The sequence below is a fragment of the Chelonoidis abingdonii genome, chromosome 11, assembly GCF_003597395.2.
Source record: "Chelonoidis abingdonii isolate Lonesome George chromosome 11, CheloAbing_2.0, whole genome shotgun sequence".
In the NCBI taxonomy this organism is placed as follows: domain Eukaryota; kingdom Metazoa; phylum Chordata; order Testudines; family Testudinidae; genus Chelonoidis; species Chelonoidis abingdonii.
In genome coordinates this window covers 57,216,750-57,240,751 of record NC_133779.1, presented here as the reverse complement: position 1 = coordinate 57,240,751, position 24,002 = coordinate 57,216,750, and the positions used below count along the sequence as shown (strand labels likewise).

The window sequence follows — 24,002 nt, the reverse complement described above, 5'->3', positions numbered from 1 at the left end:
CAGTCAGATCCAAGCGGAACACGAAAGCCATTTTCCGAGGCATGCCAGAGCCGGCTGCTTCAGAAACACCTTTGCAAATGTCTCTATTGACAAGTCCAGATGAGATTTTTCGTCATGCACCCGGCACCACTGAACTCATCCACGCTGCAGGGAGCACCCTACATGAAGGAACACGTTTATGTGCTAAGCTATGACCTTTTTACTGAGTAACCAGCCAGCCCAGTCCAATGCAGGGAAGGGAAATGGGGCGGGGTCCAGTGCAGCTCAGGTGGCTTTTAAAGATCACTAGGAGAGAAAGAGAAAGACAAAAATTAGTCCTTCCTGCTGGGTCACAGAGTGGATCGAGATTGACAGCACTTTGCATCCAACCGCCTCAAAATATTTGATTAGGCTCCCTCCAGCAAACTGGAATGAAATCCAGGGTCATCGAGAACCCCCAAGTCCTTACAATGACTGAGAGCATCTGCCCCAGCCCCGCACCTTGCTCTGGGGCCATAAAGGTGACACAGGAAGAATTGCCCCAGGGAAGGAGCAGTGTAGGGCTGGCAGGGGCAGACCAGTGCTGTCCACGTCATAAGCCCCAGTGTATGGGTCATAGGGCAAGACGGGCAGTCTTTACAGTCTGCGGCCCTGCAGCAATTCTGGGCTGATCCAGGCTGTGAAGCAGCCCTGTTATAAATCAAAGCAGCCCATGGCTTCTCTAATATATGCCAGGGGCTGAAGCAGAAGCAGACCAAAGGTGGCAGAGAACAGAATCAGAGCCATTGTCTTTACACCAACAAAAGTGGCACTGCAGGTAGCCATGGCCAGTGGTTTCCATATCACAGGTGCTGCGTGGGGGTGGGGGGTTCCTAGCTGCCAACCCTGAAAGTTCCTTCTGGGATTCAAGGGTATGTCTACACTGCAATCGGGAGGGGTGACTGTAGCATGGGCAGGGCTATCTGAGCTAGGATCAGGATGGTAGCACTGGCTAGCTGTCTGACCATTAGCCTGTCTCTGACCCTAGATAGGTGCTTGAGCAGTTAGTCCAGGCTATTTTTACAGTCACTGCCATTTTTAGCAAGCTAAGTCGATCCAAGCCAGCTCAGGTACATGTAAATGAGCTGCAATAACACCTGATTGCAGCGTAGACATACCCTAAGAGTCAATCTGAGGTCTTTCCTTCTTGGGCACCAATGCCAGCATAATACCGACAGACCCCTGTCCTCAGTGGGCTGGATCAAACCTGGGATCTCTGGAGCTTAGTGCATGAGCTTTTACAGCATTAGCTAAAAGCCATATGGCCCTTAGCTAAGGCTGTAGAGCAGACTCATTAATCTCTCTCTAAGTGGTCTTGGTGTCACTAGATGGGACAGAGCAACACACCCAGGAGGTGTGTGGGTTACACCAGCAGTACAGGTTCATCAAGGCTGGCTTCACCGTCGGGGAACCAGTTCAACCATATTGGACACAGGGGGGTTGCACAGGCACGAGTGATTGGAACAAGAGCAGGACCATCTCACTCTTTCAGGGCCACATTGGATCTACAGGGCCAATGGGAAGAACTGCAATTTTGCAGGGCTGGTTGAAATTTTGCTGTCAAAGCAGTCGTGCCAACAAACAACTAACAAAGTTTTCACTTTAAAAGATCATTTTCAAGAAGAGCATCAGTTTTCCTTGAACATTTTTTACTTTTTTCATCCAAAAATTATTAGTGGATCCTCCAGCACTGAACATTCTGTTATCAAGCCTGGATGCTTTTCTAAAAGATCTGTTCTAACAGGAATTCTTTCAAGGCAGATCTCTGGCCTGTGTTACACAGGTGGCAGGACTAGATGATCACAATGGCCTCTCTTGGCCTTGGAATGTATGGAATCTATGAACCAAGCCAACCACATGATCACTCCTGTGGAGAGTGAATAGTCAAGCTGTCTATAAGCATCCCTCTGAAGAGCCACTTACCCTCTTGAGAGGTTTCGTGCCCTCCAAGCTTCAAACACGTCCGTGATGTTCCCCACGACCTGCCCGCTGGGCAACTGCAGGTCATCGGAGACGTCGCCATTGAAGTTCCCACAAGGTGCACACAGCTTGTTAGCCAGGCTCTCGTTGACTGTCACCGTCACCTCCCCGCTCAGGCTGAACAGAATCTTTATTCTAGAGCCCTGGACAATCATGATGGTGCCCTGAGACTCACTTACAGACAAGGTTCTGGATACATTCACTGGGAGCTGCTTTTGGTGCCCTTTCACCTGGAAGGCACAGAGAAGGAGGTCAGAGAAAAGCTGGGCACCATGGGAGGGAGTGAGACAGAGCTAGGCTATGGACCCCAGTACAAGGTAATGGCGTCTGGAATCTCTGGGTCAGATTTTGCTCTCAAACAAGGGTAAAACCCGAATAAATCCATTGCAGTCAGGGGAGTAACTCTGGATTGAGACTGATGTAACTGAGAGCAGGTTCTGCCCCTCCACTCTGGGAGATGAGCCTGTCTCTTTCCAATTCTTGTTCTCATTGCATGGTGTGACTAAAGGAGTCATCTCTCCTTTTTTCTGACCCTAACATGGTCTTCGTTAGCTCACGTTTCCGTAATTAGGGGCATTGTTTCTATTGCAACAGCACCCAGAATCCTAGGGGTGGTTCAGGACCTCTTTGTGCCAAGGACTGTACAAACACAGACCAAAAGCACAGTCTTCACCCCAACGAGCTTACAGCCGAATCCTTCATTTTCAGTCAGAAGAAATGTGGGTCAGATCTAATCATACTGACTGTGAAGGGCGGTAAATTGGGGCCATCAGTCAACTGAGGCAGACAGATCCAGCCCAGAACAACTATTCAACTGGTTCTCAGGAAACCTGGGTTCTGTGCATGGCTCTATTACTGACTTCCTGTGTGGTGTTGGTCCATGTATCCTTCATCTCCCTTTGTGTCTATTTAGTTGTATGCTCTCTGTGATAGAGACCCTGATCTCAGGTGGGCAGGGACTGTCTCTCGCTGTGTCTTTGAGCAGCGCCTGGCATAATGGGGCCCTGATCACAGTTGGGGCCCCATTGTGCTGCCAAACTTGAGTGTCCTGATTTCCAGTTTCCTACCCCCCTACTTTAATAGAAATAATAATAATAATGGTACAGAGAATACAAAGCTCTCTTGGAACATATTCTTCAGTCATTAGAACCAAACTCAAAGCAGGTTTGTTTTAAAGTCTGTAAATACACAGATTAGAGCTGGAGGGGGGTGGAATAGTTTTCTAGTATTGCCACAAGTTTTTGAGAGTTTGAAATTTTTTCTCATCCTGAATCAGTATTGGAAGTCTTCAAAAACTTCGCAAACCAAAAATCTGAATTTTTGTTTGTTTGTTTCAGGCCAATTAAAATGTTCCATTTCAGTAAAGTTGTGTTGTTTCTATTTTGACTTTTTCCTTGTACCTTTATTTTTAGACTAATTCATTTAAAATTTGAAATACAAAGTTATTCTGAAATGGAAAACCATTGAAATGTTTCATTTTGAGCATTTGGGAACTCCTTTTTCAGAGTTTTTTTCCACTTAGGAGCTTTGTCAAACCCAAGTTAGTTTCACAAAAAGTTTTGGGTTCAATGAACAGGCATATTTTGTCCAAAAAACGATTTGTCAAAAATCCTGCCCATAACACAGATATGCATTTTTCATCCTTGTTTCTGGCTGAGTCCAGGACTAGATCTACTCAAATCATCATCGTCCTGATCCACAGATCTCACACAGTTTACAAAGGTGAGTGTCAACATTCTGTCAACATTCATCCCAGTGGTCGGGTGGTCAAATACCCTAGTGAAGGTCTTCTGCTCACCACAGCTTCCTACAGCTACTGCAGGTGAGACTGCTGGCATGTCAGGAACTGCCCTGCCCTGCTATTGCTGGCAGTGCAAGCTCACCATTAGCAGAGGAGGTTAGGGTCTCCCAGCTCTGTGTGGTGCTTAATTCACTGGTTAGATGAGTGGGCTAAAATTCAGAATGCATGGGTTTTAGTCCCACCGCTGAGAAAGGAGTGGAGTCTAGTGGATTACAGTAGGAGTGAGCTGGGAGCCAGGACTCCTGGGTTCTTGCTCTTGGAAGGGAATAGGGACTAGTGGGAGGTTGGGAGTTTGGCTTGATCTGTGGCTCTGAGAGAGAAGTGGGGTCTAATAGGGTAAGGTGGGAGCCAGGACGCCTGGGTTCTATCCCTGGGTCTAGTGGTTAGAGCAGGGTTCTAACAGGAGTCCTACACTCTATTCCCAACTCAGTCATTGACTAACCGTATGACTTTGGGCAGATCACTTCCCTTCAATGAAGCAGGGATCTTAATGGTGACTCACTCCCTCCCCCTTGGTTTAGGGTGTGCTAACTCAGCCTCCTCTTACCCAAACCTCCTTTTTCTTATTGACATGGATCAGATCCTTATCGAAGAAAATGGAGATGCCATCAGGAACGGCCATGCCACCATCTCTGAACACATTGACCACCATCCGGAACAAGGGGAGGTCGACCCCTTCGCAGAGAGAAGACACCTCGTAGGGCCCTTCAAGAAGGACTTCCCTCTCGACACTATCAAAGGAGGTGAACCATATTCCTGGGGCCAGTGTGCACCGGCCTAGCTGCTTCACGCAGCTGCGCACTCCATTCCTGAGCATGCATTTCTCTTCTTTGGAACAGTTTGTTTCCTCACAGATGACCTTGCCTGAAGCGTGGCAGGTGCATTTCTCGGAACAGTTGCTGGAGACAAAGCTCTCCCCGGCCTTCAGGGAAATACCCAGACAAACAACTTTGTTAAGTGAATGCAAAAGGAATCACACCTCGGCAGGAGGGACTGGAAGCAGCAGTATATAGAGCTATGGGAAAGGATCAATAGAGGGAAGATGTCAAAGACCTTCCAGAAGCAATGGCTCAGCAAGGCTGATCACAGAGAGAAAGAGCAGGAGGATACAGCAGAGGTAAAGAGAGCAAGGTGTGCGATTGACCGGTCTCCACATTGAGGTCTAATAACATCAAGCCCCAACACCTAGCAACATCCCCTGCCCAAGGGCTGACAACAAAGGGGGCGGCTGCAGTGTTGATTTTCATGTGAAAGGCAGATTTGCCAACCAGAAATTAGGCTGAATCCCACCAACACTTTTCTTTACACACAGTCAATGCTCTTGTTCCCCAGGAGCCAGACTGGAGGGGAAGAGCCTCATATTTCACTCGCTGCCCCCTGAACTAAGGCTGGATCAGAGCTGGTCCCCTGGAGAGGAAAGGCCCCATCTCTCATTCCCCACCCACCTAAGCCAACCAATCCCCCCACCCTGGGCTGGATCAGAGTCAGATGCCCCTACAGGAGAAAGGCCCTGTGTCCCATTTCCCCAACCCACTAAGTCAGGCAGTCCCTCTGACCTGGAGTTGGCTCAGAGCTGGCATCCCTAGAAGAGCGAGGCCCTGTGTCCCACCCCCTGTCCCCTTAAGCCAGCCAGTCCTCCTAGCCTGGGTCTGGATCAGAGTTAGACCCCCTGGAGGGGAAAGGCCTGTTTCCCTACTTTACACTTGCTCAGTCTCCAACGTGCTGGACAGTTTCATTCCCTCATGGTATTTCCTTCCAACTCTGTTTTACAATCTCCTGCAAACAAGCTTCATCTGAACACCTGGCTATCTGGATGCCTGTCTGATCTGAGCCCATGCTCAGCACTTTCTAGTAATCATGTTACATCCCAGGTTACTGGTCAGTTCCTTAGATCAAACCACCGAGGCTGCTTAGTGAGGTCCATAAACTGTGAGCATCGTTGCTCAAGTTTGCCCTGCATGGGCAATTACACAGAACCAATTAAACTCTCAAAGACCTGACACCCCCATGGGATGCTCTGAGCTCAGTGTAAAGCTGGAAAAAGATCTTCTGGGAGCAGCCTTTGCTTTGGTTATTCCGAAGGCCTGTCCTGGAATATAGAAGACCATCCTTGTTATCAGTGGTGGCAGATGGCAGAACAAGAAGCAATGGTCTCAAGTTGCAGTGCGGGAGGTCTACGTTGGATATTAGGAAACACTATTTCACTAGGAGGGTGGTGAAGCACTGGAATGGGTTACCTAGGGAGGTGGTGGTATTTCCATCCTTAGAGGTTTTTAAGGCCCGGCTTGACAATGCCCTGACTGGGATGATTTAGTTGGTGTTGGTCCAGCTTTGAGCAAGGGGTTGGACTAGATGACCTCTTGAGGTCTCATCCAATCCTGATCTTCTATGATTCTATGATCCCTGTAATAGAAATGATGGGCCCCACATTTTGTATGCACAGCTGCCATTGACTGCAGTGGAAGTCGCATGGGTGACCCTGAGGGCAAGATTTGGCTCTAGGTTTTAGGTGTAGCCACATAGTAGGATACAGGACATGCCATTATATAGTCACTCTAACCCCCGCTGGGAATCCCATTGCCAGAGGAGAATGGCAGAATCTGGGAGAACAGACGGACCAATAACCCAGCACCCACCTTGATGTAGCGCCCGTTGTGCACACAGCCACACCTGTCCATGGAGACGCATGTCTCCCCATCGGACACGTATTCTGGATTACACCAGCAGCCTTCAAAGCAGTTCCCGGAGCACTGGGCAGGGGCAAACAAGCTGGCACAGGTGAAACTGCAGGATCTGGTACACAGCTCGTAGTGGCTGTTAGCCAGGCAGGCAAGGGCTGGAGGGACAGAAGTAAATTACGACCATTACAGACAGAAAGCCAAGTTAAGCTGAGGTCTCTCACCTAAATAAACAGAAGCTCCTACTTAGCCTAGAAGTCTGAGAGCCATTGTGGAGGTTGGATAGCACAAGAACCACAGCAGCTATGGGTTAATGAAGTACAGACTGTAGATTGACCTATAGACTTACGGCAGAAGGAGGCCGTTCTCCAGGTCTCAATCTTGGCCCCAGCTGCCTGGCACACAGCCACATAGGCCTGCAGGCTCTGGCAGAGGGTCTCTCCCCTTCCGTTGGTGGCACACATGTCATAGAGACAGTGGTTGAAGTACTCAACAGGACTGACTATCGAGTGACAGTTTCTGAAGGGACCCGAGTTGGCTGTGATGAGCCCACAGGAGCTCTCAGTCTGGTACAGTGCTGTCTGGGCTGCATCACAGATGGGGCACTTCTCACCACAGCCACCAGAGCATATGGCATCCTCAACAGGCACCTTCCAGAAGACGACAAATTCATCCACATTCTGGGTACTCTTCACACCGGGAAGCAGGAAATCATCACTCTTGTCATCGTTAAAGTTGCCACACAAGCCGCACACATGTCCCTTATAAGTGCTGGGGACGGACAGTAGGAGGTTGGAGGCAGTGTCGTAAAAGACTTCAAGGCCAGAGGCTGATTGGACAATGATGTTGTTCCCCTCTTGGTTGATCCAAAGTTTCCCATCGTCCGTAGTCAGTGGCAGGGTGTAGAGCTCACCACCCACCTGTGCCAATGAGAGGGAAATTCACCCGTCACTAGTGGGGATTCAACAGTGGTGTCCTGGTTACTCACACACACATAAACACACACACACCATTAGTGCTATGTAAGACTAATAGCAAACACGGACTTACCACAACTGTCCACTTCCTCCCCCTCTCCATAGTGATGGTGTAATCATGCAGGGACACCACCACTGTCCTTGTCGCAGCCATGTGGCCACTGCCAGGGCTCTCATTCTCCACCACCACGGAGAAGTTTCCCAGTCCAGAGTCTCTGCTGCAGACCTTGGCTAAGGTGTACGTGCAGGAGCCCTGGAAGTCAAAGGCCCGTCCATCAAAGGAGATGTAGTGAGATCCACCAGATGTGATGCATGTTCCATATCCTGTGGCATGGCAGCCCAGGACTCCGTTCTCCACCCTGCACTCCTCATTGGCTCCACAGGAGGCTTCCTGGCACTCAACGACCCCATTGTCTTTGCACAGGCAGCGTTCCTGGCAGGAGGCGCTGGGGTAGAACTCCTCTCCCTTCTTGTAATACATGGCCTGGTGCACACAGCCACATTGCGCAACTGGGATGCACTTGTCACCACTCAGGGTGAATCCAGCATCACAGAAACACCCTTCAGCACAGGGCTCCTCACACCGATCTAGAGCCCACAGGTCGTTGCAGTTGGAAGGACAGCTGGTTCCACAGAGTTCGTAGTGAGAGTTAAGGGGGCAGGTCAGTCCTGACGAAAAAGATCAGAGAGAATTTGAATTTCTGTGAGAAGAGAAACGTGGTTGAACTAACAGATCATTTTGGTCAATGTTGTTGAAAGTCTCTTTCTTTTCACATCCTTTAGGATATGGTTAGAGCAGGGGACTGGGAATCAGGACTCCTGGTCCTAATTTCATCTCTGGGAAAAGTGTAGTCTAGTGATTAAATTAGGGGAGTGGCCCTCAGGACTCTTGGGTTCTATTCCCATCTGTTGGATAAAGGGTCACCTCTTGACTAGAATAGTGGAAGTCTACATTCATGCATTATGTTGCAAGCAGGGGGGCTCAGAACTCTTTGGGCTCTTTTCCTAGCTCTGCCATCTATTTATGGAAGACACCTTTGGCCAAATAATTTGCCAGCTCTTTTCCTAATTTTCCCAGCCAATCAAATGGGGTAACAATACTTACCTATCTTGCAGTGACTCACAGGACTTAATGAATGTTATAAAATGTTTCTACTTCTCTAAATGCCAAAGTATTAATTCAATTACTCTGGAAAGGCAAAGTGTAAGGCTTGGTCTACACTACAGACTTATGTCAGTATAAGTACATTACTCAGGGATGTGGAAAATCCACACCCACACAGTTATACTGACCGAACTCCTGGTGTAGACGGTGCTGTGGCAACAGGAGGGCTTGTCCCATTGCCATAGCTACCATCTATCAAGGAAGTGGATGAACTACGCCAGTGGGAGAAGCTCTCCTATCGGCATAGGTTGCGTCTTCACTAAATGCTACAGCAGCACAGCTGCATCTGTGAAGCTGCAGCTCTGTAAATGTAGACAAGCCATGAAAACAGCAGGAACAGAAAAGCTGAGCTCTAAGAGAAAATTTACAGGACATCTAGACATTAAGTAACATGACACAGAATGAAAAAAATATTTGAGGGACTAAAATTTTAATTGCATGTTGGAAATGTCTAGGTCTAGAATCTGTAACAAAGATACTCAGAACTGGGTGGGTGAACAATTCTGACCCCACTCTGCAGAGGGTGCTGGTGCACACATGAAGTAGCCAGTCCCTAAAGCAGGGTCCCACAGGCGACACTTACTACAGAATGAGGCAGATCTCCACTGCCCTATCCAGATGCCCCTGGCCTGGCAGGATGTGGCGTAGGAGCTGATTGCGGTGCACAGTGTGTCCTGGTGACCCTTGTATTGGCAGGTGTCATAGATACAATCATCAAAGAAGGGAGCTGGGTCGATGGCCCCATGGCACTGTCTGAATGGCCCGTTCTGTTGGGTGAGGACCCCGCAGTACTGGTCTCCCTTATAGGGTTGTTTCTGAGCCTCACTGCAGACTGAGCAGTCCCCGTTGCAGCTAGACGAGCACCCTGGGACCTCCCCCACCTTCCAGCTGTCGGCGAACTGAATCTCATCAGATGTCTGAGTTCCATTCTTCAAGGTCAGATCGTCACTGGGGTCCTGATTGGCATTGCCACAGAGGCCGCAGACTGCGTTGGCGTACGTATTGGGTATGATGACCCTGGCATAGCTGTACCAGTCAAAGCTCACTCTCAGGTCAAAATCAGTCTTGATAAAGCCATGGACTCCACTGATGTAGGCCTTGAACTTGTGCTGATGGGAGAAGGGCAGGTCCACAAAGACACCATTGACCTGGAAAACATACAGTAGAGATTGTCAAGGATTTCACTCAGTGCACTCAATATGAAATAATTCCATTTCCATGGAGCAGCTATGGATGCTCTGGCTCCAGAATTCATATTTCTGAATTGGGTGGAGGATAACCCAGTGCATCAATATTTCATCCCATTGCCCCCTACTATAGCCCTTTTTTTTTCTAAAGCTCTTTCTATCCAAGGAGTGCTACGCAGGCAAAGCACCAAAGACTAGAGCTGGGTGAAAAATCTCACACAAATAATGTACTTGCTTATAAATGCAGTCTTCATTTACCAGAAACTATTTCTATATTTGATAAAAATTGGACGGACAGTTGTGGTGGGGAAAAAAAATTCAGGCTGGATGCACAAGGGGCCATATGCAGAAGGAGTTTCCTCTATAACCTTTAGTCCAGTCATTAGGACACTCACCTGGGATGTGGTAGACCTGGGTTCAATTCCCCCCACTGCCTGATAACAGAGCAAGATTGAACTTCGGTCTCACAGTTACCACTTACTGTTGAAGCTGTTCTACTTTGTATAATTAACTAGTCAATGGAGCAGGAATCTGAATGTGGGTCTCCCCCTGCCCCAGCTGAGTGCTTAACAGCCAGGTATAGAATCAGGGGCAGCTCTAAACTTTTCGCTGCCCCAAGCACGGCGTCATGCCACAGGGGACACTCTGCTACTCGCCGGTCCCACGGCTCCAGTGGACCTCCCGCAGGCATGCCCGCGGAGGGTCTGCTGGTCCCGCGGCTTCGGTGTAGCCGTGGGACCAGCGGACTCTCTGCAGGCATGCTTGTGGGAGGTCCACCGAAGCTGCGGGACCAGCGGACCCTCTGCAGGCATGTTGCCGAAGGCACCCTGCCTGCCGCCCTCTTGACGACAAGCAGAGCACCCCCCGTGGCGTGCTGCCCCAAGCATGCGCTTGGCGTGCTGGGGCCTGGAGCTGCCCCTGTATGGAATCATTCTTATTCTTGCTCTCTGGGCCAGGGACTAGTCACGTATTTTATACAAAGTGGAACAGCTTCAAAAGGAGAGACTGAGGGCATATCTACACTACGGGCACTATGTGCTGCTGACGTGTCATGGTCCAGATGTGTCCTACATTGATGGAAGGGATTTTTCCAATGGAGGTAGGTAATCCTCCTTCCTGAGCAGCGATAGCTACGTTGATGGAAGAATTCTTCTCTCAACCTAGCTGTGTCTACACCAGAGGTTAGGTTTGCTTAACTACAGTGCTGGGGGTGAGGGGGACTTTTTCACATCCCTGAAAGATATAGCGTAGATTGAGCTAAAGTTTAAGCATAGCCCTGCCCCAGAATATCACTGTCATAAACAGAGAGTTAAGGGTTAATGTCTCTTTTACCTGCAAGAGTTAACAAGCTCAGTGAACCTGGCTGACACCTGCCCAAAGGACCAATCGGGAGACAAGATACTTTCAAATCTTGGTTGAGGGAAGTCTTTTTTTGTGCTGTTTGTTTTGCTCTTTGTTCTCTCTTGGGACTAAGAGGAGCCAGACGTGCAACCAGGTTTCTCCAATCTTTCTGAAACAGTCTCTCATGTTCAAAGTAGTAAGTACTAGCTAGAAGGTGGCTTAGTCTTTTGTTTGTTTTCTTAATTTGCAAATGTGTATTTTTCTGGAAGGATATTTTACCTCTGTTTGCTGTAACTTGTATCTTAGGCTAAGGGGGAGGGAGTCCCTCTAGTCTATACAAGCTGAAGACCCTGTAAACATTTTCAATCTTGATTTTACAGAGATAGTTTTTATTTTTTTTCTTTATTTAATTAAAGGCTTTCCTTTTTAAGAACCTGATTGATTTTTTTCCTTGTGGAAGACTCAAGGGGATTGGGTCTGAATTCACCAGGGAGTGGTGGAGGGAAAGAAAAGGGGGGAAAGGTTAATTCCTCTCTGTTTTAAGATTCAAGGAGTTTGGATCACAGTGATCTCTCAAGGTAACCCAGGGAGGGGAAAATCTGGGAGGGAGAAAGGAGGGGGAATGGTTTATTTCTCTTTGTTTTAAGACCTAAGGGGTTTGGGTTTTGGGTCCCCCAGGGAAGGTTTGGGGGAACAGGAAGTGTATCAAAACACTATAGTTTTGGTTGGTGGCAGCGCTATCAGATCTAAGCTAGGAATTAAGCTTAGAAGGGTACATGCAGGTCCCCACTTTCTGGACACTAAAGTTCAAAGTGGGAATAATACCTTGACAATCCCATAGTCCGGTAGCTGGGGGACTCTCCAGCAAATTCAAATTCCTTCTCCCTATCAGGCAGAAGGAGGAATGGAATCCAGGTCTTCCACATCCCAGGTGAGTGCTCACCCACTGGCCCAAAAGGAGTCATTAGCACCGCTGGCGACTGCATGAACCTAGCCCATCATTTCCTTGGCTTTTTGTTGCCCAGAACAAAACAAAAAGTTTCCTTTCAGATGGAACAGAAATTTTGTCAATATTCTCAGAACTGGCAGTGTATCAAAGAACCAGTTATTTGCATAGGTCTACTCACAACTGCTCTGTGAAGTGAAAACGATTTTATTACCCCCTTTAGAGCTGGGGAAATAGGCCAGGTCTACCCTGTAATCTTATATCGGTATAACTACATTACTCCGGTGTGCGAAAAATCCACTCCCTGAGCAACGCAGTTACACTGAACTAACCCCGGTGTAGACAATGCTATGTTGATGGGAGGACTTCTTCTGTCCACATAGCCACTGCCTCTTGGGGAGCTGGAATAACTACGCTGACAGGAGAAGCTCTCCCATCAACGTAGTAGCATCCTCACAAAGCGCTAGAGTGGTGCAGCTGCATCGGTGCAGTGTTTTAAATGTAGACCTGCTCATAGAGGTACAAAGGTAGGAAGCGACTTGCTCTAGGTTATTAAGCCAGTTGGGGCAGAGAGAGGATTAAAATCCTAAATGTCTGAATCCCAGGTCACACCACTTCCCCAGAGTAGAATGCTGGAGCTTTAGTTCTTAGCACCATTTGCTCAAACCGCCTAGTCCCCATACCTGTGATAGAACCTAGGAGTCCTGGCTCCCAGCCCCCCCTGCTCCAACCACTGGACCCCACTTTCCTCACAGAGCCAGGGATGAAATCCAGGAGTCCTGGATCCCACCACCCTTCTCCAACCACTAGACTCCATTCCCTCTCAGAGCTAAAAAGACAACACAAAGCCCAGACAAGAGATCACTGAAATGACTTCCTGTGTTCCCCAGTGATCCTGCTTCCCTACCTGGATCTTGCGTGGATGCTCCTGGCTCAGGCTGATGGTCACGTTGTAGACCTCTAAGGTCACTGTTTTGGTGAAGGACACGGCCTTGCTGCCTCGGTTGTTGTTCTCCACTTTGACATTGAATGGGGTGAGTGTGGGGTCCTCAGAGCAGAGAGCTGCGAACTGGTAGATGCAGGTGCCCATAAAATCATACTTTTTCCCATCAAAGGTGGTGTAGTGAGGGTCTCCAGTACCTATGCAGGTGGAGTAGTTGATTGCATGGCATCCACGGATCCCACTGACCACGGAGCATCTTTCTTTGGCCTTGCAACTGGTCTTCCTGCAAACCACTGTGCCCAGGATGGGGTCACACCTGCACCGAGAGCTGCAGTTCTCATCATCCCAGAACTCCTCACTGGGTTTGTAGTAGCGGCCGTTGTAGTCACAGCCACAGCTCGCCACAGGGACACACTTGTCAGTGCTGAGGACGTAACCATCATTACACTGGCAGGTCTCCACGCAGGGCTCCCGGCAGAAGGAGGGGGCAGTTCGGTCAGAACAGCTGGCTGGGCAGGCGTTCCCACAGGCCTCGTAGTGGCTGTTCTCAGGGCAGGGCAGGGCTGAGATAGGGTTCGAAAGGGGAGATTTAAAAATACAGGAAATAAATGAAACAACCAGCCTAGACACAGTGAGATCTACAGACAAATTCTTACACGCAGTGTGTTATCCACCCTGCATGAAACAGCCAAAAGGAAAAGGACGGTGGAATTAACTTCTGCATTCAGGAACCAAAAGGCCATATATGTCTGCAGCCAAATCTCACAGGCCATGAGTCAGTCAGGGTCAGCGCTTGGGTATAAAGAACACTTAGGTCTGGAGGGAGTGCTAGGTAAGAGTACTTTCCCTTGAGTTAGTGCTGACCTTAATGGCACAGTGTGGACTAGGGGGCACTGTTCTCCAGACAAAGGAGACGGATCTGATTAGGAGGTGCTCTCCACTTGTGTCCATGCTGACTCCAATGCCCCAGTGTTGCACTAGTGGGCACTGTGCTTCAGGGAGTGGGGTGGAAGGCTCAGTAGGGGTTGCTCACTCCTTGGAATCAGTGCTGACTCCAATTCCCAAGTGTGACACTAGGGGACGTCGTACTGCAAGGGGCGGAGCAGGGAGCTCAATAGGTGGTGCTCAGAGTCAGCATTGATCCCTATGCCCAAGAAACCCAGCCATTCACAACCCTATGCTCAGGTCATTCACCATCCCTTCCACCTACAGAGTGAACAGATGGGCTATTGGAACTGAGCTGAAACCAGATTTACCATTTCAAGGGAAATATCAAGATTTTGGATTTTCTTCTGTTCCAAAAGGGAACGGAAATGAAATTCCTGTCCCAGACATTGTTGCAAGTCAATTGAAGTGTTTAATTTTGATACAATCAAAACACTACTTTCAGATTTCAACCTTATGAAACTTTTAAAAAATGTTTTATATATCTAAAATAATTAATTTTGTTGTCAAGAGTAGTTTCAAAATGAAAAATTGAAATGTTCCATTCTGAAATGTTACTGACACGCTTTGTTTCACACTTTTTGAAATTAAATTTTGTCAAAATCTGAACTTTTTTCGAAAATTTTGAATTTGACAAGAATGGCATTTTTCCTCAAAACTCCGGAGGAATGAAAAACATCCAGGTTTCTCTACTGACTAGCCCGATCATGCCCGTGTCAGTAAGGACACCAAGCTGTCAGACTCACCACAGCCAGATGGCATCCTCCAGTCATAGACGGTGGCCCCCTGGTCTCTGCAGGTTGCTGCGTAAGCCTCCAGTGCCTGGCACAAGATTCTCGTAGCGCCCCTGTTCAGACACACGTCATAGATGCATCTATCAAAGAACTCACTGGAGTTCACTCTGGAGTGACACTCTCTGAAGGGCCCTCCTGGTGCTTTGCTGATCAACCCACAGTGACTGTCGCCCCCGTACAGCTTTCTTGTGCTCTCATCACATGTCAGGCAGTTCTCTTGGCAGGAATCCCAGCAAAAAGGATCCTGGTCTTGGACTTTCCAACTAGCAGCCCAGCCCACAATGGAGGAGACTCTGGTGCCGCTGGCTGATGTCATGTCATCTTCAGGGTTCTGGTTGAAGTTCCCACATAGGCCACACGTGGCCTCATAATAGCTGCTGGGGAGGGTGATCACCAGATGCCAGTCCCAGTTGTATGCCACCTGGAGACCAAAGTCCGTCTGCAGGATGGCGCGGAAGCCACTCTGGTACACTCTGATTTTACCATCTGACAGTGTCACTGGGAGACTGGTGATCACGCCATTTAGCTAGAGACAAGGACAGGCTGGGTGTTATTGCTCTGTCATCCTAACTTGTTCTCATTGAATATGTCACCTCACCACTCATTTCGACTGTACCTCATTGTCATTCTAGCCAGTAGCACGTACAATAAGGGGGCCAAATCCTTTATCATAAGAACATAAGAACGGCCATACTGGGTCAGACCAGGTCCATCTAGCCCAGTATCCTGTCTACCAACAGTGGCCATTGCCAGGTGCCCCAGACGGAATGAACAGAATAGGTAATCAAGTGATCCATCCCCTGTCATTCATTCCCAGCTTCTGGCAAACTGAGGCTAGGGACACCATCTCTGTTGATCCTGACTAACAGCCATCACTTTTTACTCATTCCTTGCTCAGGAAGAACCAGTGAAATCAATGCAAATCGGCTTGAATACGTTAAGAATAGGTTCGACAAACACCTGTCAAGGATGGTCTAGCTATACTTAATATTGCCTCAGCCCGAGAGATGCATTTAGATGACCTCTTGAGGCGCTTTCTGGACCTACATTTTTAGAATTCTGTATACAGTACTTATCTATCGACACTATCTACCTACAGTATCTGTCTATCTGCAGAATTCTCTATGTCTATCTATCCATGCACACTACCTAGCTATATTGATTAGTCACCTACAAAATCTAACCATCCATCCATCAATCTCTCTGTCCACATTATCTAGCTATATTATTTACCGACCCACAGTATCTATCTATAATATCTAATTATCTAGAGGTGTCTAATATACAACCCATCTGATTTATTTGTATAGCCCACATGACACATTAGGAATCTCCAGAATCTAAGCTTTAATTTTTATTTTATTTATGTATTTATTTCTTGAATTGTTTGTTTGTTTAAAATTTTTTTTTTGGTCTTCATGGCTGCAAGGAAAACCTTCCAAATGTTCCCCAAGTGTGACTAGCTTGGCAATATCTGTCTGAGTCTGCAGAGAGCCTGAAACGATGACCCCCAATGGTGTAAACTCCACTGCCCCTACTAAGCGGATCAGAGCATCAACTGTAAAGCTCATGAAAAACACTTCAGAGACAATACTAGCTATTTAATCCCTGTGTGGCAAAAGTGCTTCCCCTACATAGAATTATAGAATCATAGGACTAAAAGGGACCTTGAAGGTCATTTGATCCCATAACTTGCACTCATGGCAGGACTAAGTATTATCTAGACCATCCCTGACAGGTGTTGGTCTAACCTGCTCTTAAAAATCTCCAGTGATGGAAATTCCACAACCTCCCTAGGCAATTTATTCCGGTACTTAATTACCCTGCAGTTAGGAAGTTTTTTCCTATTGTCCAACCTAAACCACCCTTGTTTAAACCCACTGCTTCTTGTCCTATCTTCAGATGTTAACGAGAATAATTTATCTCCCTCCTCTTTCTAACGGCCTTTTATGTACTTGAAAACTGTTACCATTGCCCCTGCCCCCCAGTATTCTCCTCACAGGTCTTGTTTTCTAGACCTTTAATCATGTTTGTTACTCTTCTCTGGACTTTCTCCAATTTTTCACATATTTTCTGAAATGTGGTGCAGAGAACGGACACAATACTCCAGTTGAGGCCTAATCAGAGCACAGTAGAGTATAAGGGTATATCTACACTGGAAAGTTTCTGCGCAAGAAGTTATACCACTTTTACTAAAGTGCTGGAATTAATCTGCTGTTGTGTGTCCACACTGTGCTCCTTGTGATGGTGGAGCACATCCACATTAGCAGCTCTTGCAACGGCAAAGACAGCAGTGCATTGTGGTAGCTATCCCACTGTGCAACTGACCACAGGGTGCTTTGGGAAGGGTTTACAATGCCTCATTGGGCAGGCACAGTATCACATGATGCAGGTTTCCCAACCCCATTGCTCCATGGGCATCCTACTACATTGCCAGCTGTTTTTCAACTGAAAGGGGGTGGGGCAGAGTGTGTGACAAGGAGTGTGTGTGTGTGTGTGTGTGTGTGTGTGTATGGAGGGGGAAAAGACAGCACAGGCACCAACTCTGTGGGTGCTCTGGGGCTGGACCACCCATGGGGAAAAATTGGTGGGTGCACAGTACCCACCAGCAGCTCCCTGCCCTCCTGCCCAGGTCACCTCTGCCTCCACTCTGCCTCCTACCCTGAGTGTGCCGCGTGCCCGCTTTTCCCCCTAGCTCCCAGCGCTTGCACTGCAAAACAGCTGTTTCATGTGGCTGGGACGGGGGGAGGATGGGGAACGTGGCACGCTGGGGGAAGAGGTAGGGCCGGGGCGGAGATTTGGGGAAGGGGTCCAATAGGGACAGGAAAGAGGTAGAGTTGGGGCGGGGTGGGGTGCAAGCACCCATTGGCACTGGGGAAAGTTGGCGCCTATGAGAGAGTGTGTTTTGGGGGACAGAGAGTGTGTCAGCATGTTGTCTTGTAAGTTCAGACAGCAGCGGGAAGCAACCAGTCCTGAGGCAGGGAGAGGGGGAAACCCAACATCAGCCCCAGCCTCCCTCCCCAGCTCTCTGCACAGCAATCTGTCTGTCTGTCTCTTTCTCTCTCTCTCACACACACACACACATACACTCCGGCTTCTGTGTTCAACAGCACGAGCATTCCATGTTAATGGTTTGCTTTGTGTCTCCGAGCAGATCGGCACAGCACGCAATGGAGCTTTGAAAGGGGAGGGGTGCATGTTTCCAGGGCAGCTGAGTTCAAAACAATGAGCAGAGCGGCCACTTGAGGGATTATGGGACACTTCTGGAGGTCAATCGATTGCTTTCTGCGCTGTAATGTGTTTACACTGCCAATACAGCGCTGGAGCCTCTGCGCTTTAAGGATTATGACTCTCGTCAAGGTGGTTTTTTTTACAATGCTGCAAGTGAGGTGTTTCTGTGCACTAAGTACCTTGGCAGTGTGTACACCTCAGGAGTTACACCACAGAAAGCTTCTTTACTGCGCAGTAACTTGCCAGCGTAGACAAGGCCTAAGAATTACTTCTTGTGTCTTGCTTACAACACTTCTGCTAATGCATCCTAGAATGTTTGCCTTTTTTTGCAACAGTGAATCATGGCATGTACAAATGCATTAACAGAGGCACAGCATGCAAGTCAGGGGAAGTGATAGTATCACTCTACTTGGCACCGGTTAGGCCTCAGCTGGAGTACTGCATCTTATTTTGGTCACTGCTGTAGAGAAAGGATGTAGAGAAACTGGAAAGGATCCAGAGGTGAGCGACAAAGATGACAAAGCGATGGAATGCAAGTCAGATGAGTAAGGCTACGTTTTAGTCACGAGTATTTGTAGTACAAGTCATGGATAGGTCACGGGCAATAAACAAAAACTCACGGCCCCCTGACCTGTGACTGAATCTTACCTGCTGGGAGGAGGGTGCTCCTCAAGATGCTGCTGGGTGAGGGAGAGGCAGTGCGGGGTGACGTTTCATCTGGGGTGGGGCAGCCCAGGCCCTGCTGCAGCTAGTGGCAACCCAGGGCCCCCTGACTTTGGAGGGAGGGGTCGGCAGAGGGCCGCTCCAGGTGGAAGATGGCCAGGGCCGCCGTGGGAGGTAGCCCATTGCCCCCTGCCGCTCCAGGAGGGGGGCAGCCCAGGGCTGCCCCATCACCCCCGCCAGTCCGGGCGGGTGATGACCTGCAGCCCCACCACTGTTGATCCCGGCAAGGGCGGCCTGGGGACAAGCTGCCTAGGGCTGCCAGAGCAGCACCCGGTACGGCTGGACCCGGGGCTTCCCCAGCTGCTGAGATCAGCTGCACCAGTGCTGCAAAATTCATGGAGGTCATAGAAAGTCACGAAAGCCATGACTTCTGTGACCTCCATGAATGATTTGCAGGCTTATATACGAGCAAAGACTGAAGGAACTAGGTATTTTTAGTTTGCAAACGAGAGGATAAGATAACGGTCTTCAAATACTTGAAAGGCTGCCATAAAAAAGATGGAGAAAAGGTTGTTCTTGCCATAGAGGGCAGGACAAGAGGCAATGGATTCAAACTACAGCAGAGCAGATTTAGATTAAATCAGGAAAAACTTCCTAAACAAAAGATGAGCAGAACAATGGAACAGACTGCCTAGCAAAGGTTGTGGAAGCTCCTTCATAGGAAGTTTTCAAAAGTTTTCATCTGTCTTGGATGATTTAGACACAACATGTCATCATAGCAGAGGGTTAGACTAGATGACGCTTGCTGTCCCTTCTAAATCTATGGTTCAATGATTCTACGTGTGGGATAAGCATCCCATCACACCTTGGTCATTTTAACAGATCAAATGGGGCAAGGACTGGGGCTGAAGCAGCTTGTGTAGAGAATTAGGGGTTGCTAAGAGAATGAGATACAAAGAAAAGGATGAAGGAGATTCACACAGACAGGTCAGGAAAAGAGAATCAGAAAATGCAGAAAATGGAGGAAAAAAGGGCAGAAATATATTTGAGCCTCAAATGGAGCAGATTTTCTCACTGTACAATGAACGGAACAAGAAGAAAATGAATAATAAATATTTAAATAAAAAATAGTTCTTTCTAGAGATGTGCAAATAATAGATTAGTAATTACAAAAAAAACAGGAAAAAATTGTTTCATTTGAACTGAAAAAAATTCAATTTTTTTGGTGAAAAATGGAAAGAAAATTGTTTCAGATCAAACAAACTGTTTCAGTCCGATTTCAAGCACTTTTTAAAATATTTGAAATTTGAAAAAAATAAAATTAAAGGAAGCTTTGAAACAAAACGTCATTTCAAATTAAAAAACTGAAACATTTTATTTAAAAAATGTTGAAATAAAACCTTTCATTTTTTCTCAGTCAAAATAAATCATTGAAACTGATCCAAATTCATGAAAGGTTTCAGAGCACAGAATCTGCATTTTTCGCCAAACGAATGTTTTGGATGAAAAATTTTGCCCAGCTCTGGTTAAGAACATAAGAACAGACGTACTGAGTCTGACCAATGGTCCATCTAGCCAGATATCCTTTCTTCCAACAGCGGGCAATGCCAGGGGCTTGCAAGTGAATGAACAGGAAAGGGCAATCATTGAGCGATCCATCTCATTGTCCACTCCCAGCTTCTGGTAGTCAGAGGTTAGGGATACCCAGAGCATGGACTTGCCTTCCTGACCATCTTGGCTAATAGTCATTGATGGATCTATACTCCAGGAACTTATCTATCTCTTTTTTGAGCCCCTTTATAGTTTTGGCCATAATCCTCTGGCAATGAGTTCCACAGGTTGACTGTCTGCTGTGTGAAGAAGTATTTCCTTTTGTTTGTTTTAAACCTGCTGCCTATTAATTTCATTGAGTGACCTCTTGTACTTATGTTATGTGAAGGAATAAATAATACTTCCTTATTCACTTTCTCCACACCATTCATGATTTTATAGCTCTCCATCATATGTCCCCTCAGTCACCTCTTTTCCAAGATGAAAAGTCCCAGTCTTTTTAATCACTCCTCATCTGGAAGCTGTTCCATACTCTTAATCATTTGTGTTACCCTTCTCTGTCCCTTTTCCAATTCTAATATAACTTTGAGATGGGATGTTCAGAACTGCATGCAGTATTCAAGGTGTGGTTACTAAATAAAGACTATATTCTCCCTCTGATCTCTCTGCAAACCTCTGATAGGCCATTCTGCTGTGCATATTGGGGAGTATACAGTCCTCAATTTACACTGCGACACATGCACCATAACTAAATATAGAATTCAGCCCTCTACTGAAACCTGTGATCTATGTCACCTACTCCCATTGATTTCAATGGAGTCATGATTTCACCTCTATTATCTACCTAAAGAACACTCCTTTCTTTCTTGGTGAAAGGTTTCAGAGTAGTAGCCATGTTAGTCTGTATCAGCAAAAAGAACGAGGAGTCCTTGTGGCACTTTAGAGACTAACAAATGTATTTGAGCATAAGGTGAGCTATTATCAGCAGGAGAAAAAAACATTTGTAGTGATAATCAGGATGGCCCATTTCCAACAGTTGACAAGAAGGTGTGAGTAACCGTAGGGGAAAAATTAGCATGGGTCATTATACAAAGTAAAAACTGTGTCCCCATGCTAATTTTTCCACTACGGTTATTCATACCTTCCTGTCAACGATTGGAAATGGGCCATCATGATTATCACTACAAACGTTTTTTTTTCTCCTGCTGATAATAACTCACCTAATAGCTCACCAAGGTTAATTCCTCTCATTACAGTTGGTATGGCAACACCCATTTTTTCATGTTCTCTGTGTATATATATCTTCCTACTGTATTTTTCATTTCATGCTCCCGATGAAGTGGGTTTAACCCGTGAAAGCTTATGCTCAAATAAATTAATTAATCTCTGTAAGGGTGTGGACTCACCCTGTGGTGCCTCCTGCTGGTCATCTCCTGGAATTAGCTCTCCAGCCATTGGAATGCCCTCTGCAGGCCGGTGATCCACCTTACCTCACTCTGGTCCCCGTGTCCCTCCCAGAACCCAGGGCCCCATTATCTGAAAACATCTTTCTTCCCATTTGCCTATGTCTTGCTCACATCCACTGATTCTAGGATACCATTTGTGAGTGATAAAGACTCTGCCAAATCACTGTGTGTTATGAGTCCAAAAGGTGTAGTCCTGAAATCAGAGACTTACCCGGACTTTGCCAACTTCCCTTTTGTAGATGGAGATGTTGTACCCGTAGACATAGATGTTGGTCACTCGTAGAAAGGAGATGGCCTGGCTGCCCCTGTTATCATTCTTCTCATCGATGGTAAAGGGCTCCAGGGTGGGGTCAGTCCCACAGTACTTGGCGATGGTGTAGGTGCAGGTGCCCTGGAAATCAAACTTCAGGCCATCAAAGGTGTGATAATGCGGGTTCCCCCACCCCCAGCAAGTTCCCACATAGTCGGGAACACATGTCGCATGGCCATCCTCTGTCTTGCAAGTCTCCTTGGTCCGGCATTTCAGGGCTTTGCAGATTTCTGAAAGAAAAAAGCCCTGTCACATCAACAGAGTGGGGGACTCAAGTCAAGTGTCTAGGCCAGGGGAGCAAGATCTGCCATGGGCACAGCATTCATGCAGAACCAACTGAACCAATCAAGGCATGCTGAGGATACTCAACAGAGCTTGGCCTGCTGCAAGCTCTGGTCCTAGTCCAGCTAAACACTCAACTGTGTGAGCAGTTCCATTGAAGTCAAGGAGGTTACTCACACGTTTAAAGTTACGCATGTGCTTAAATGCCCCTGGTTGTGATCCAGCACACTCTCAATAACCCATTGCTGTGGCACTGAAGTAATTGGATAATTCCCACTGACTCCTTTGGAAGTGGAATTTCAGTCCATACCTAAGTGAGCAGGCCCACTGATGGCACAGGGCGAAGGGAATACTGCTCAGGGCCCGGGAGATTTAAAAGGATTTGGGTCCCCTGGCCACTACCACTGCCATGGCAGCAGTCAGGAGCCCCAGGCCCTTTTAAATCACCGAGGTGGGCCGCAGGGGTTCTAGGCATGGGGAGGGTGGTACCAGTGGCAACGAAGGCAGTCAGGCAGGCATATGGAAGCCCTGGCCATGATGGAAGAGTACACCCAGCAGCGCAGCTGCCCTGGGGCCTGGAATTGCTGTCGGTGGGTGTATCAGTGAGAGCCACACATGCTAGGGGTTAAATTCTGAAAGTTGTAAGCACCTTTGACTCCCATGTATTTCAATGGGAGAAAAAGTCCTCTCCTGAATCTCTCTTCCTAACTTCTGGATCACCAACAGCTTTGTTCTTATGCTGTTTCACCACTAGACATCTTCCACAGACTCCTATGGCCCACAGATGTTGAACTACACCATTGCCTCCATGCTAGATACGTTGTACTTAAAGCCAAATTGCAGATAAGCTAACTGTGTCTATCATGTTTTCAAACTTCTGAGTTCTTCAGGGGGAGCATACTAGGATACATTTAACCTAAAAAAGGAAATTCTACAGAAAAGGGGGAACTCTACCCTAAAACTCAGTGCTCACCCCACTGCCCCAGGAACCTGGGTATTCCCATCCCCATGCTCAGGTCACTCACCATCTCCTCCATCAACAGGGTAAACTGTCGGATTAGTCTCATTGCCACCTGCTTCGACAGAATGCCAACCTCCAAACTCATCACAGCTGGACGGCGTCCTCACAGTCATAGACAGTGACTCCATGGTCCTCAACAGGGCCTGCGTACGCTCCAGCGTCATCGCACAAGAATGGACTTGTTCCCACTCATATCAGCAACACACCGTCGTACGATGCCAGTTGTCAAAGACGTCGTCGGGGCTCAACCACTGGAGCTGAAGATGTCCTCAAAGGGACCCTGTCAGGTGACTTCTACTGACACCCCACGTGACTGTCATCTCCGTACAGCTTCCATTTGTCTCATCACACACTGGGCAAGTCTCTTGGCAATAATTCCCAGCAAAAAGGGGTCCCGGTCTTGGAACTTCTTCAACCAACGGGAAGCCCAAGCCCACGATGGAGGAGACATTTCGTAATGCCGTTGGGAGGACATATGTCGTCTTCTGGGTTCTGGTTGAAGTTCCCGACAAAGACCGCACAAGGTACAAGTCGTGAGCAGCGCGACCACCGCAATGACTGAGGCCGTGCCCACTATATTATGTGCTGTCCTTCGAGTGCCGCTAAGAGAGCTGGTTAGACTTTGGTACTCCAAGACTAGAGACCACTTCTCGTTGTACACATCCACCCACCAGCGGCCAACACTGGTAGCGAGGATGGTCAC

General features: G+C 47.7%; 2 protein-coding genes across 2 annotated transcripts in view; both read right to left on the bottom strand.

Moving 5' to 3' along the window:
- Positions 1-213: 213 nt before the first annotated feature.
- LOC116833437 (IgGFc-binding protein-like) overlaps positions 214-24,002 on the bottom strand; it is a 59,963-nt gene continuing 36,174 nt past the window's right edge. Inside the window, exons 7-12 of the mRNA XM_075071392.1 lie at positions 7,528-8,123; positions 6,827-7,397; positions 6,436-6,635; positions 4,347-4,721; positions 1,942-2,228; positions 214-285 (exon numbers count right to left, since the gene is read on the bottom strand). Coding sequence (XP_074927493.1) covers positions 276-285; positions 1,942-2,228; positions 4,347-4,721; positions 6,436-6,635; positions 6,827-7,397; positions 7,528-8,123 — 2,039 coding nt within the window. The 3' untranslated portion in view covers positions 214-275. The remainder of the gene's footprint in view (positions 286-1,941; positions 2,229-4,346; positions 4,722-6,435; positions 6,636-6,826; positions 7,398-7,527; positions 8,124-24,002) is intronic.
- On the bottom strand, positions 8,886-23,463 carry LOC142047492 (IgGFc-binding protein-like). The gene is made up of 6 exons (XM_075070686.1): positions 23,304-23,463; positions 21,898-22,226; positions 14,728-15,301; positions 13,001-13,599; positions 9,249-9,767; positions 8,886-8,921 (listed from the first exon to the last, which is right to left on the bottom strand). Exons 1-6 carry the CDS (start codon positions 23,461-23,463, stop codon positions 8,886-8,888), a joined length of 2,217 nt encoding a protein of 738 aa, XP_074926787.1.

Coding starts and splice junctions, on each gene's coding strand:
- LOC142047492 (XM_075070686.1), bottom strand. CDS start 23,463: ATGACGCTGGAGCGTACGCAGGCCCTGTTGAGGACCATGGAGTCACTG. Junction 22,227..23,303: donor CCCTGTTGATGGAGGAGATG/GTGAGTGACCTG, acceptor TTTTTCTTTCAG/AAATCTGCAAAGCCCTGAAA. Junction 15,302..21,897: donor GGGAAGTTGGCAAAGTCCGG/GTAAGTCTCTGA, acceptor CCTTGTCTCTAG/CTAAATGGCGTGATCACCAG.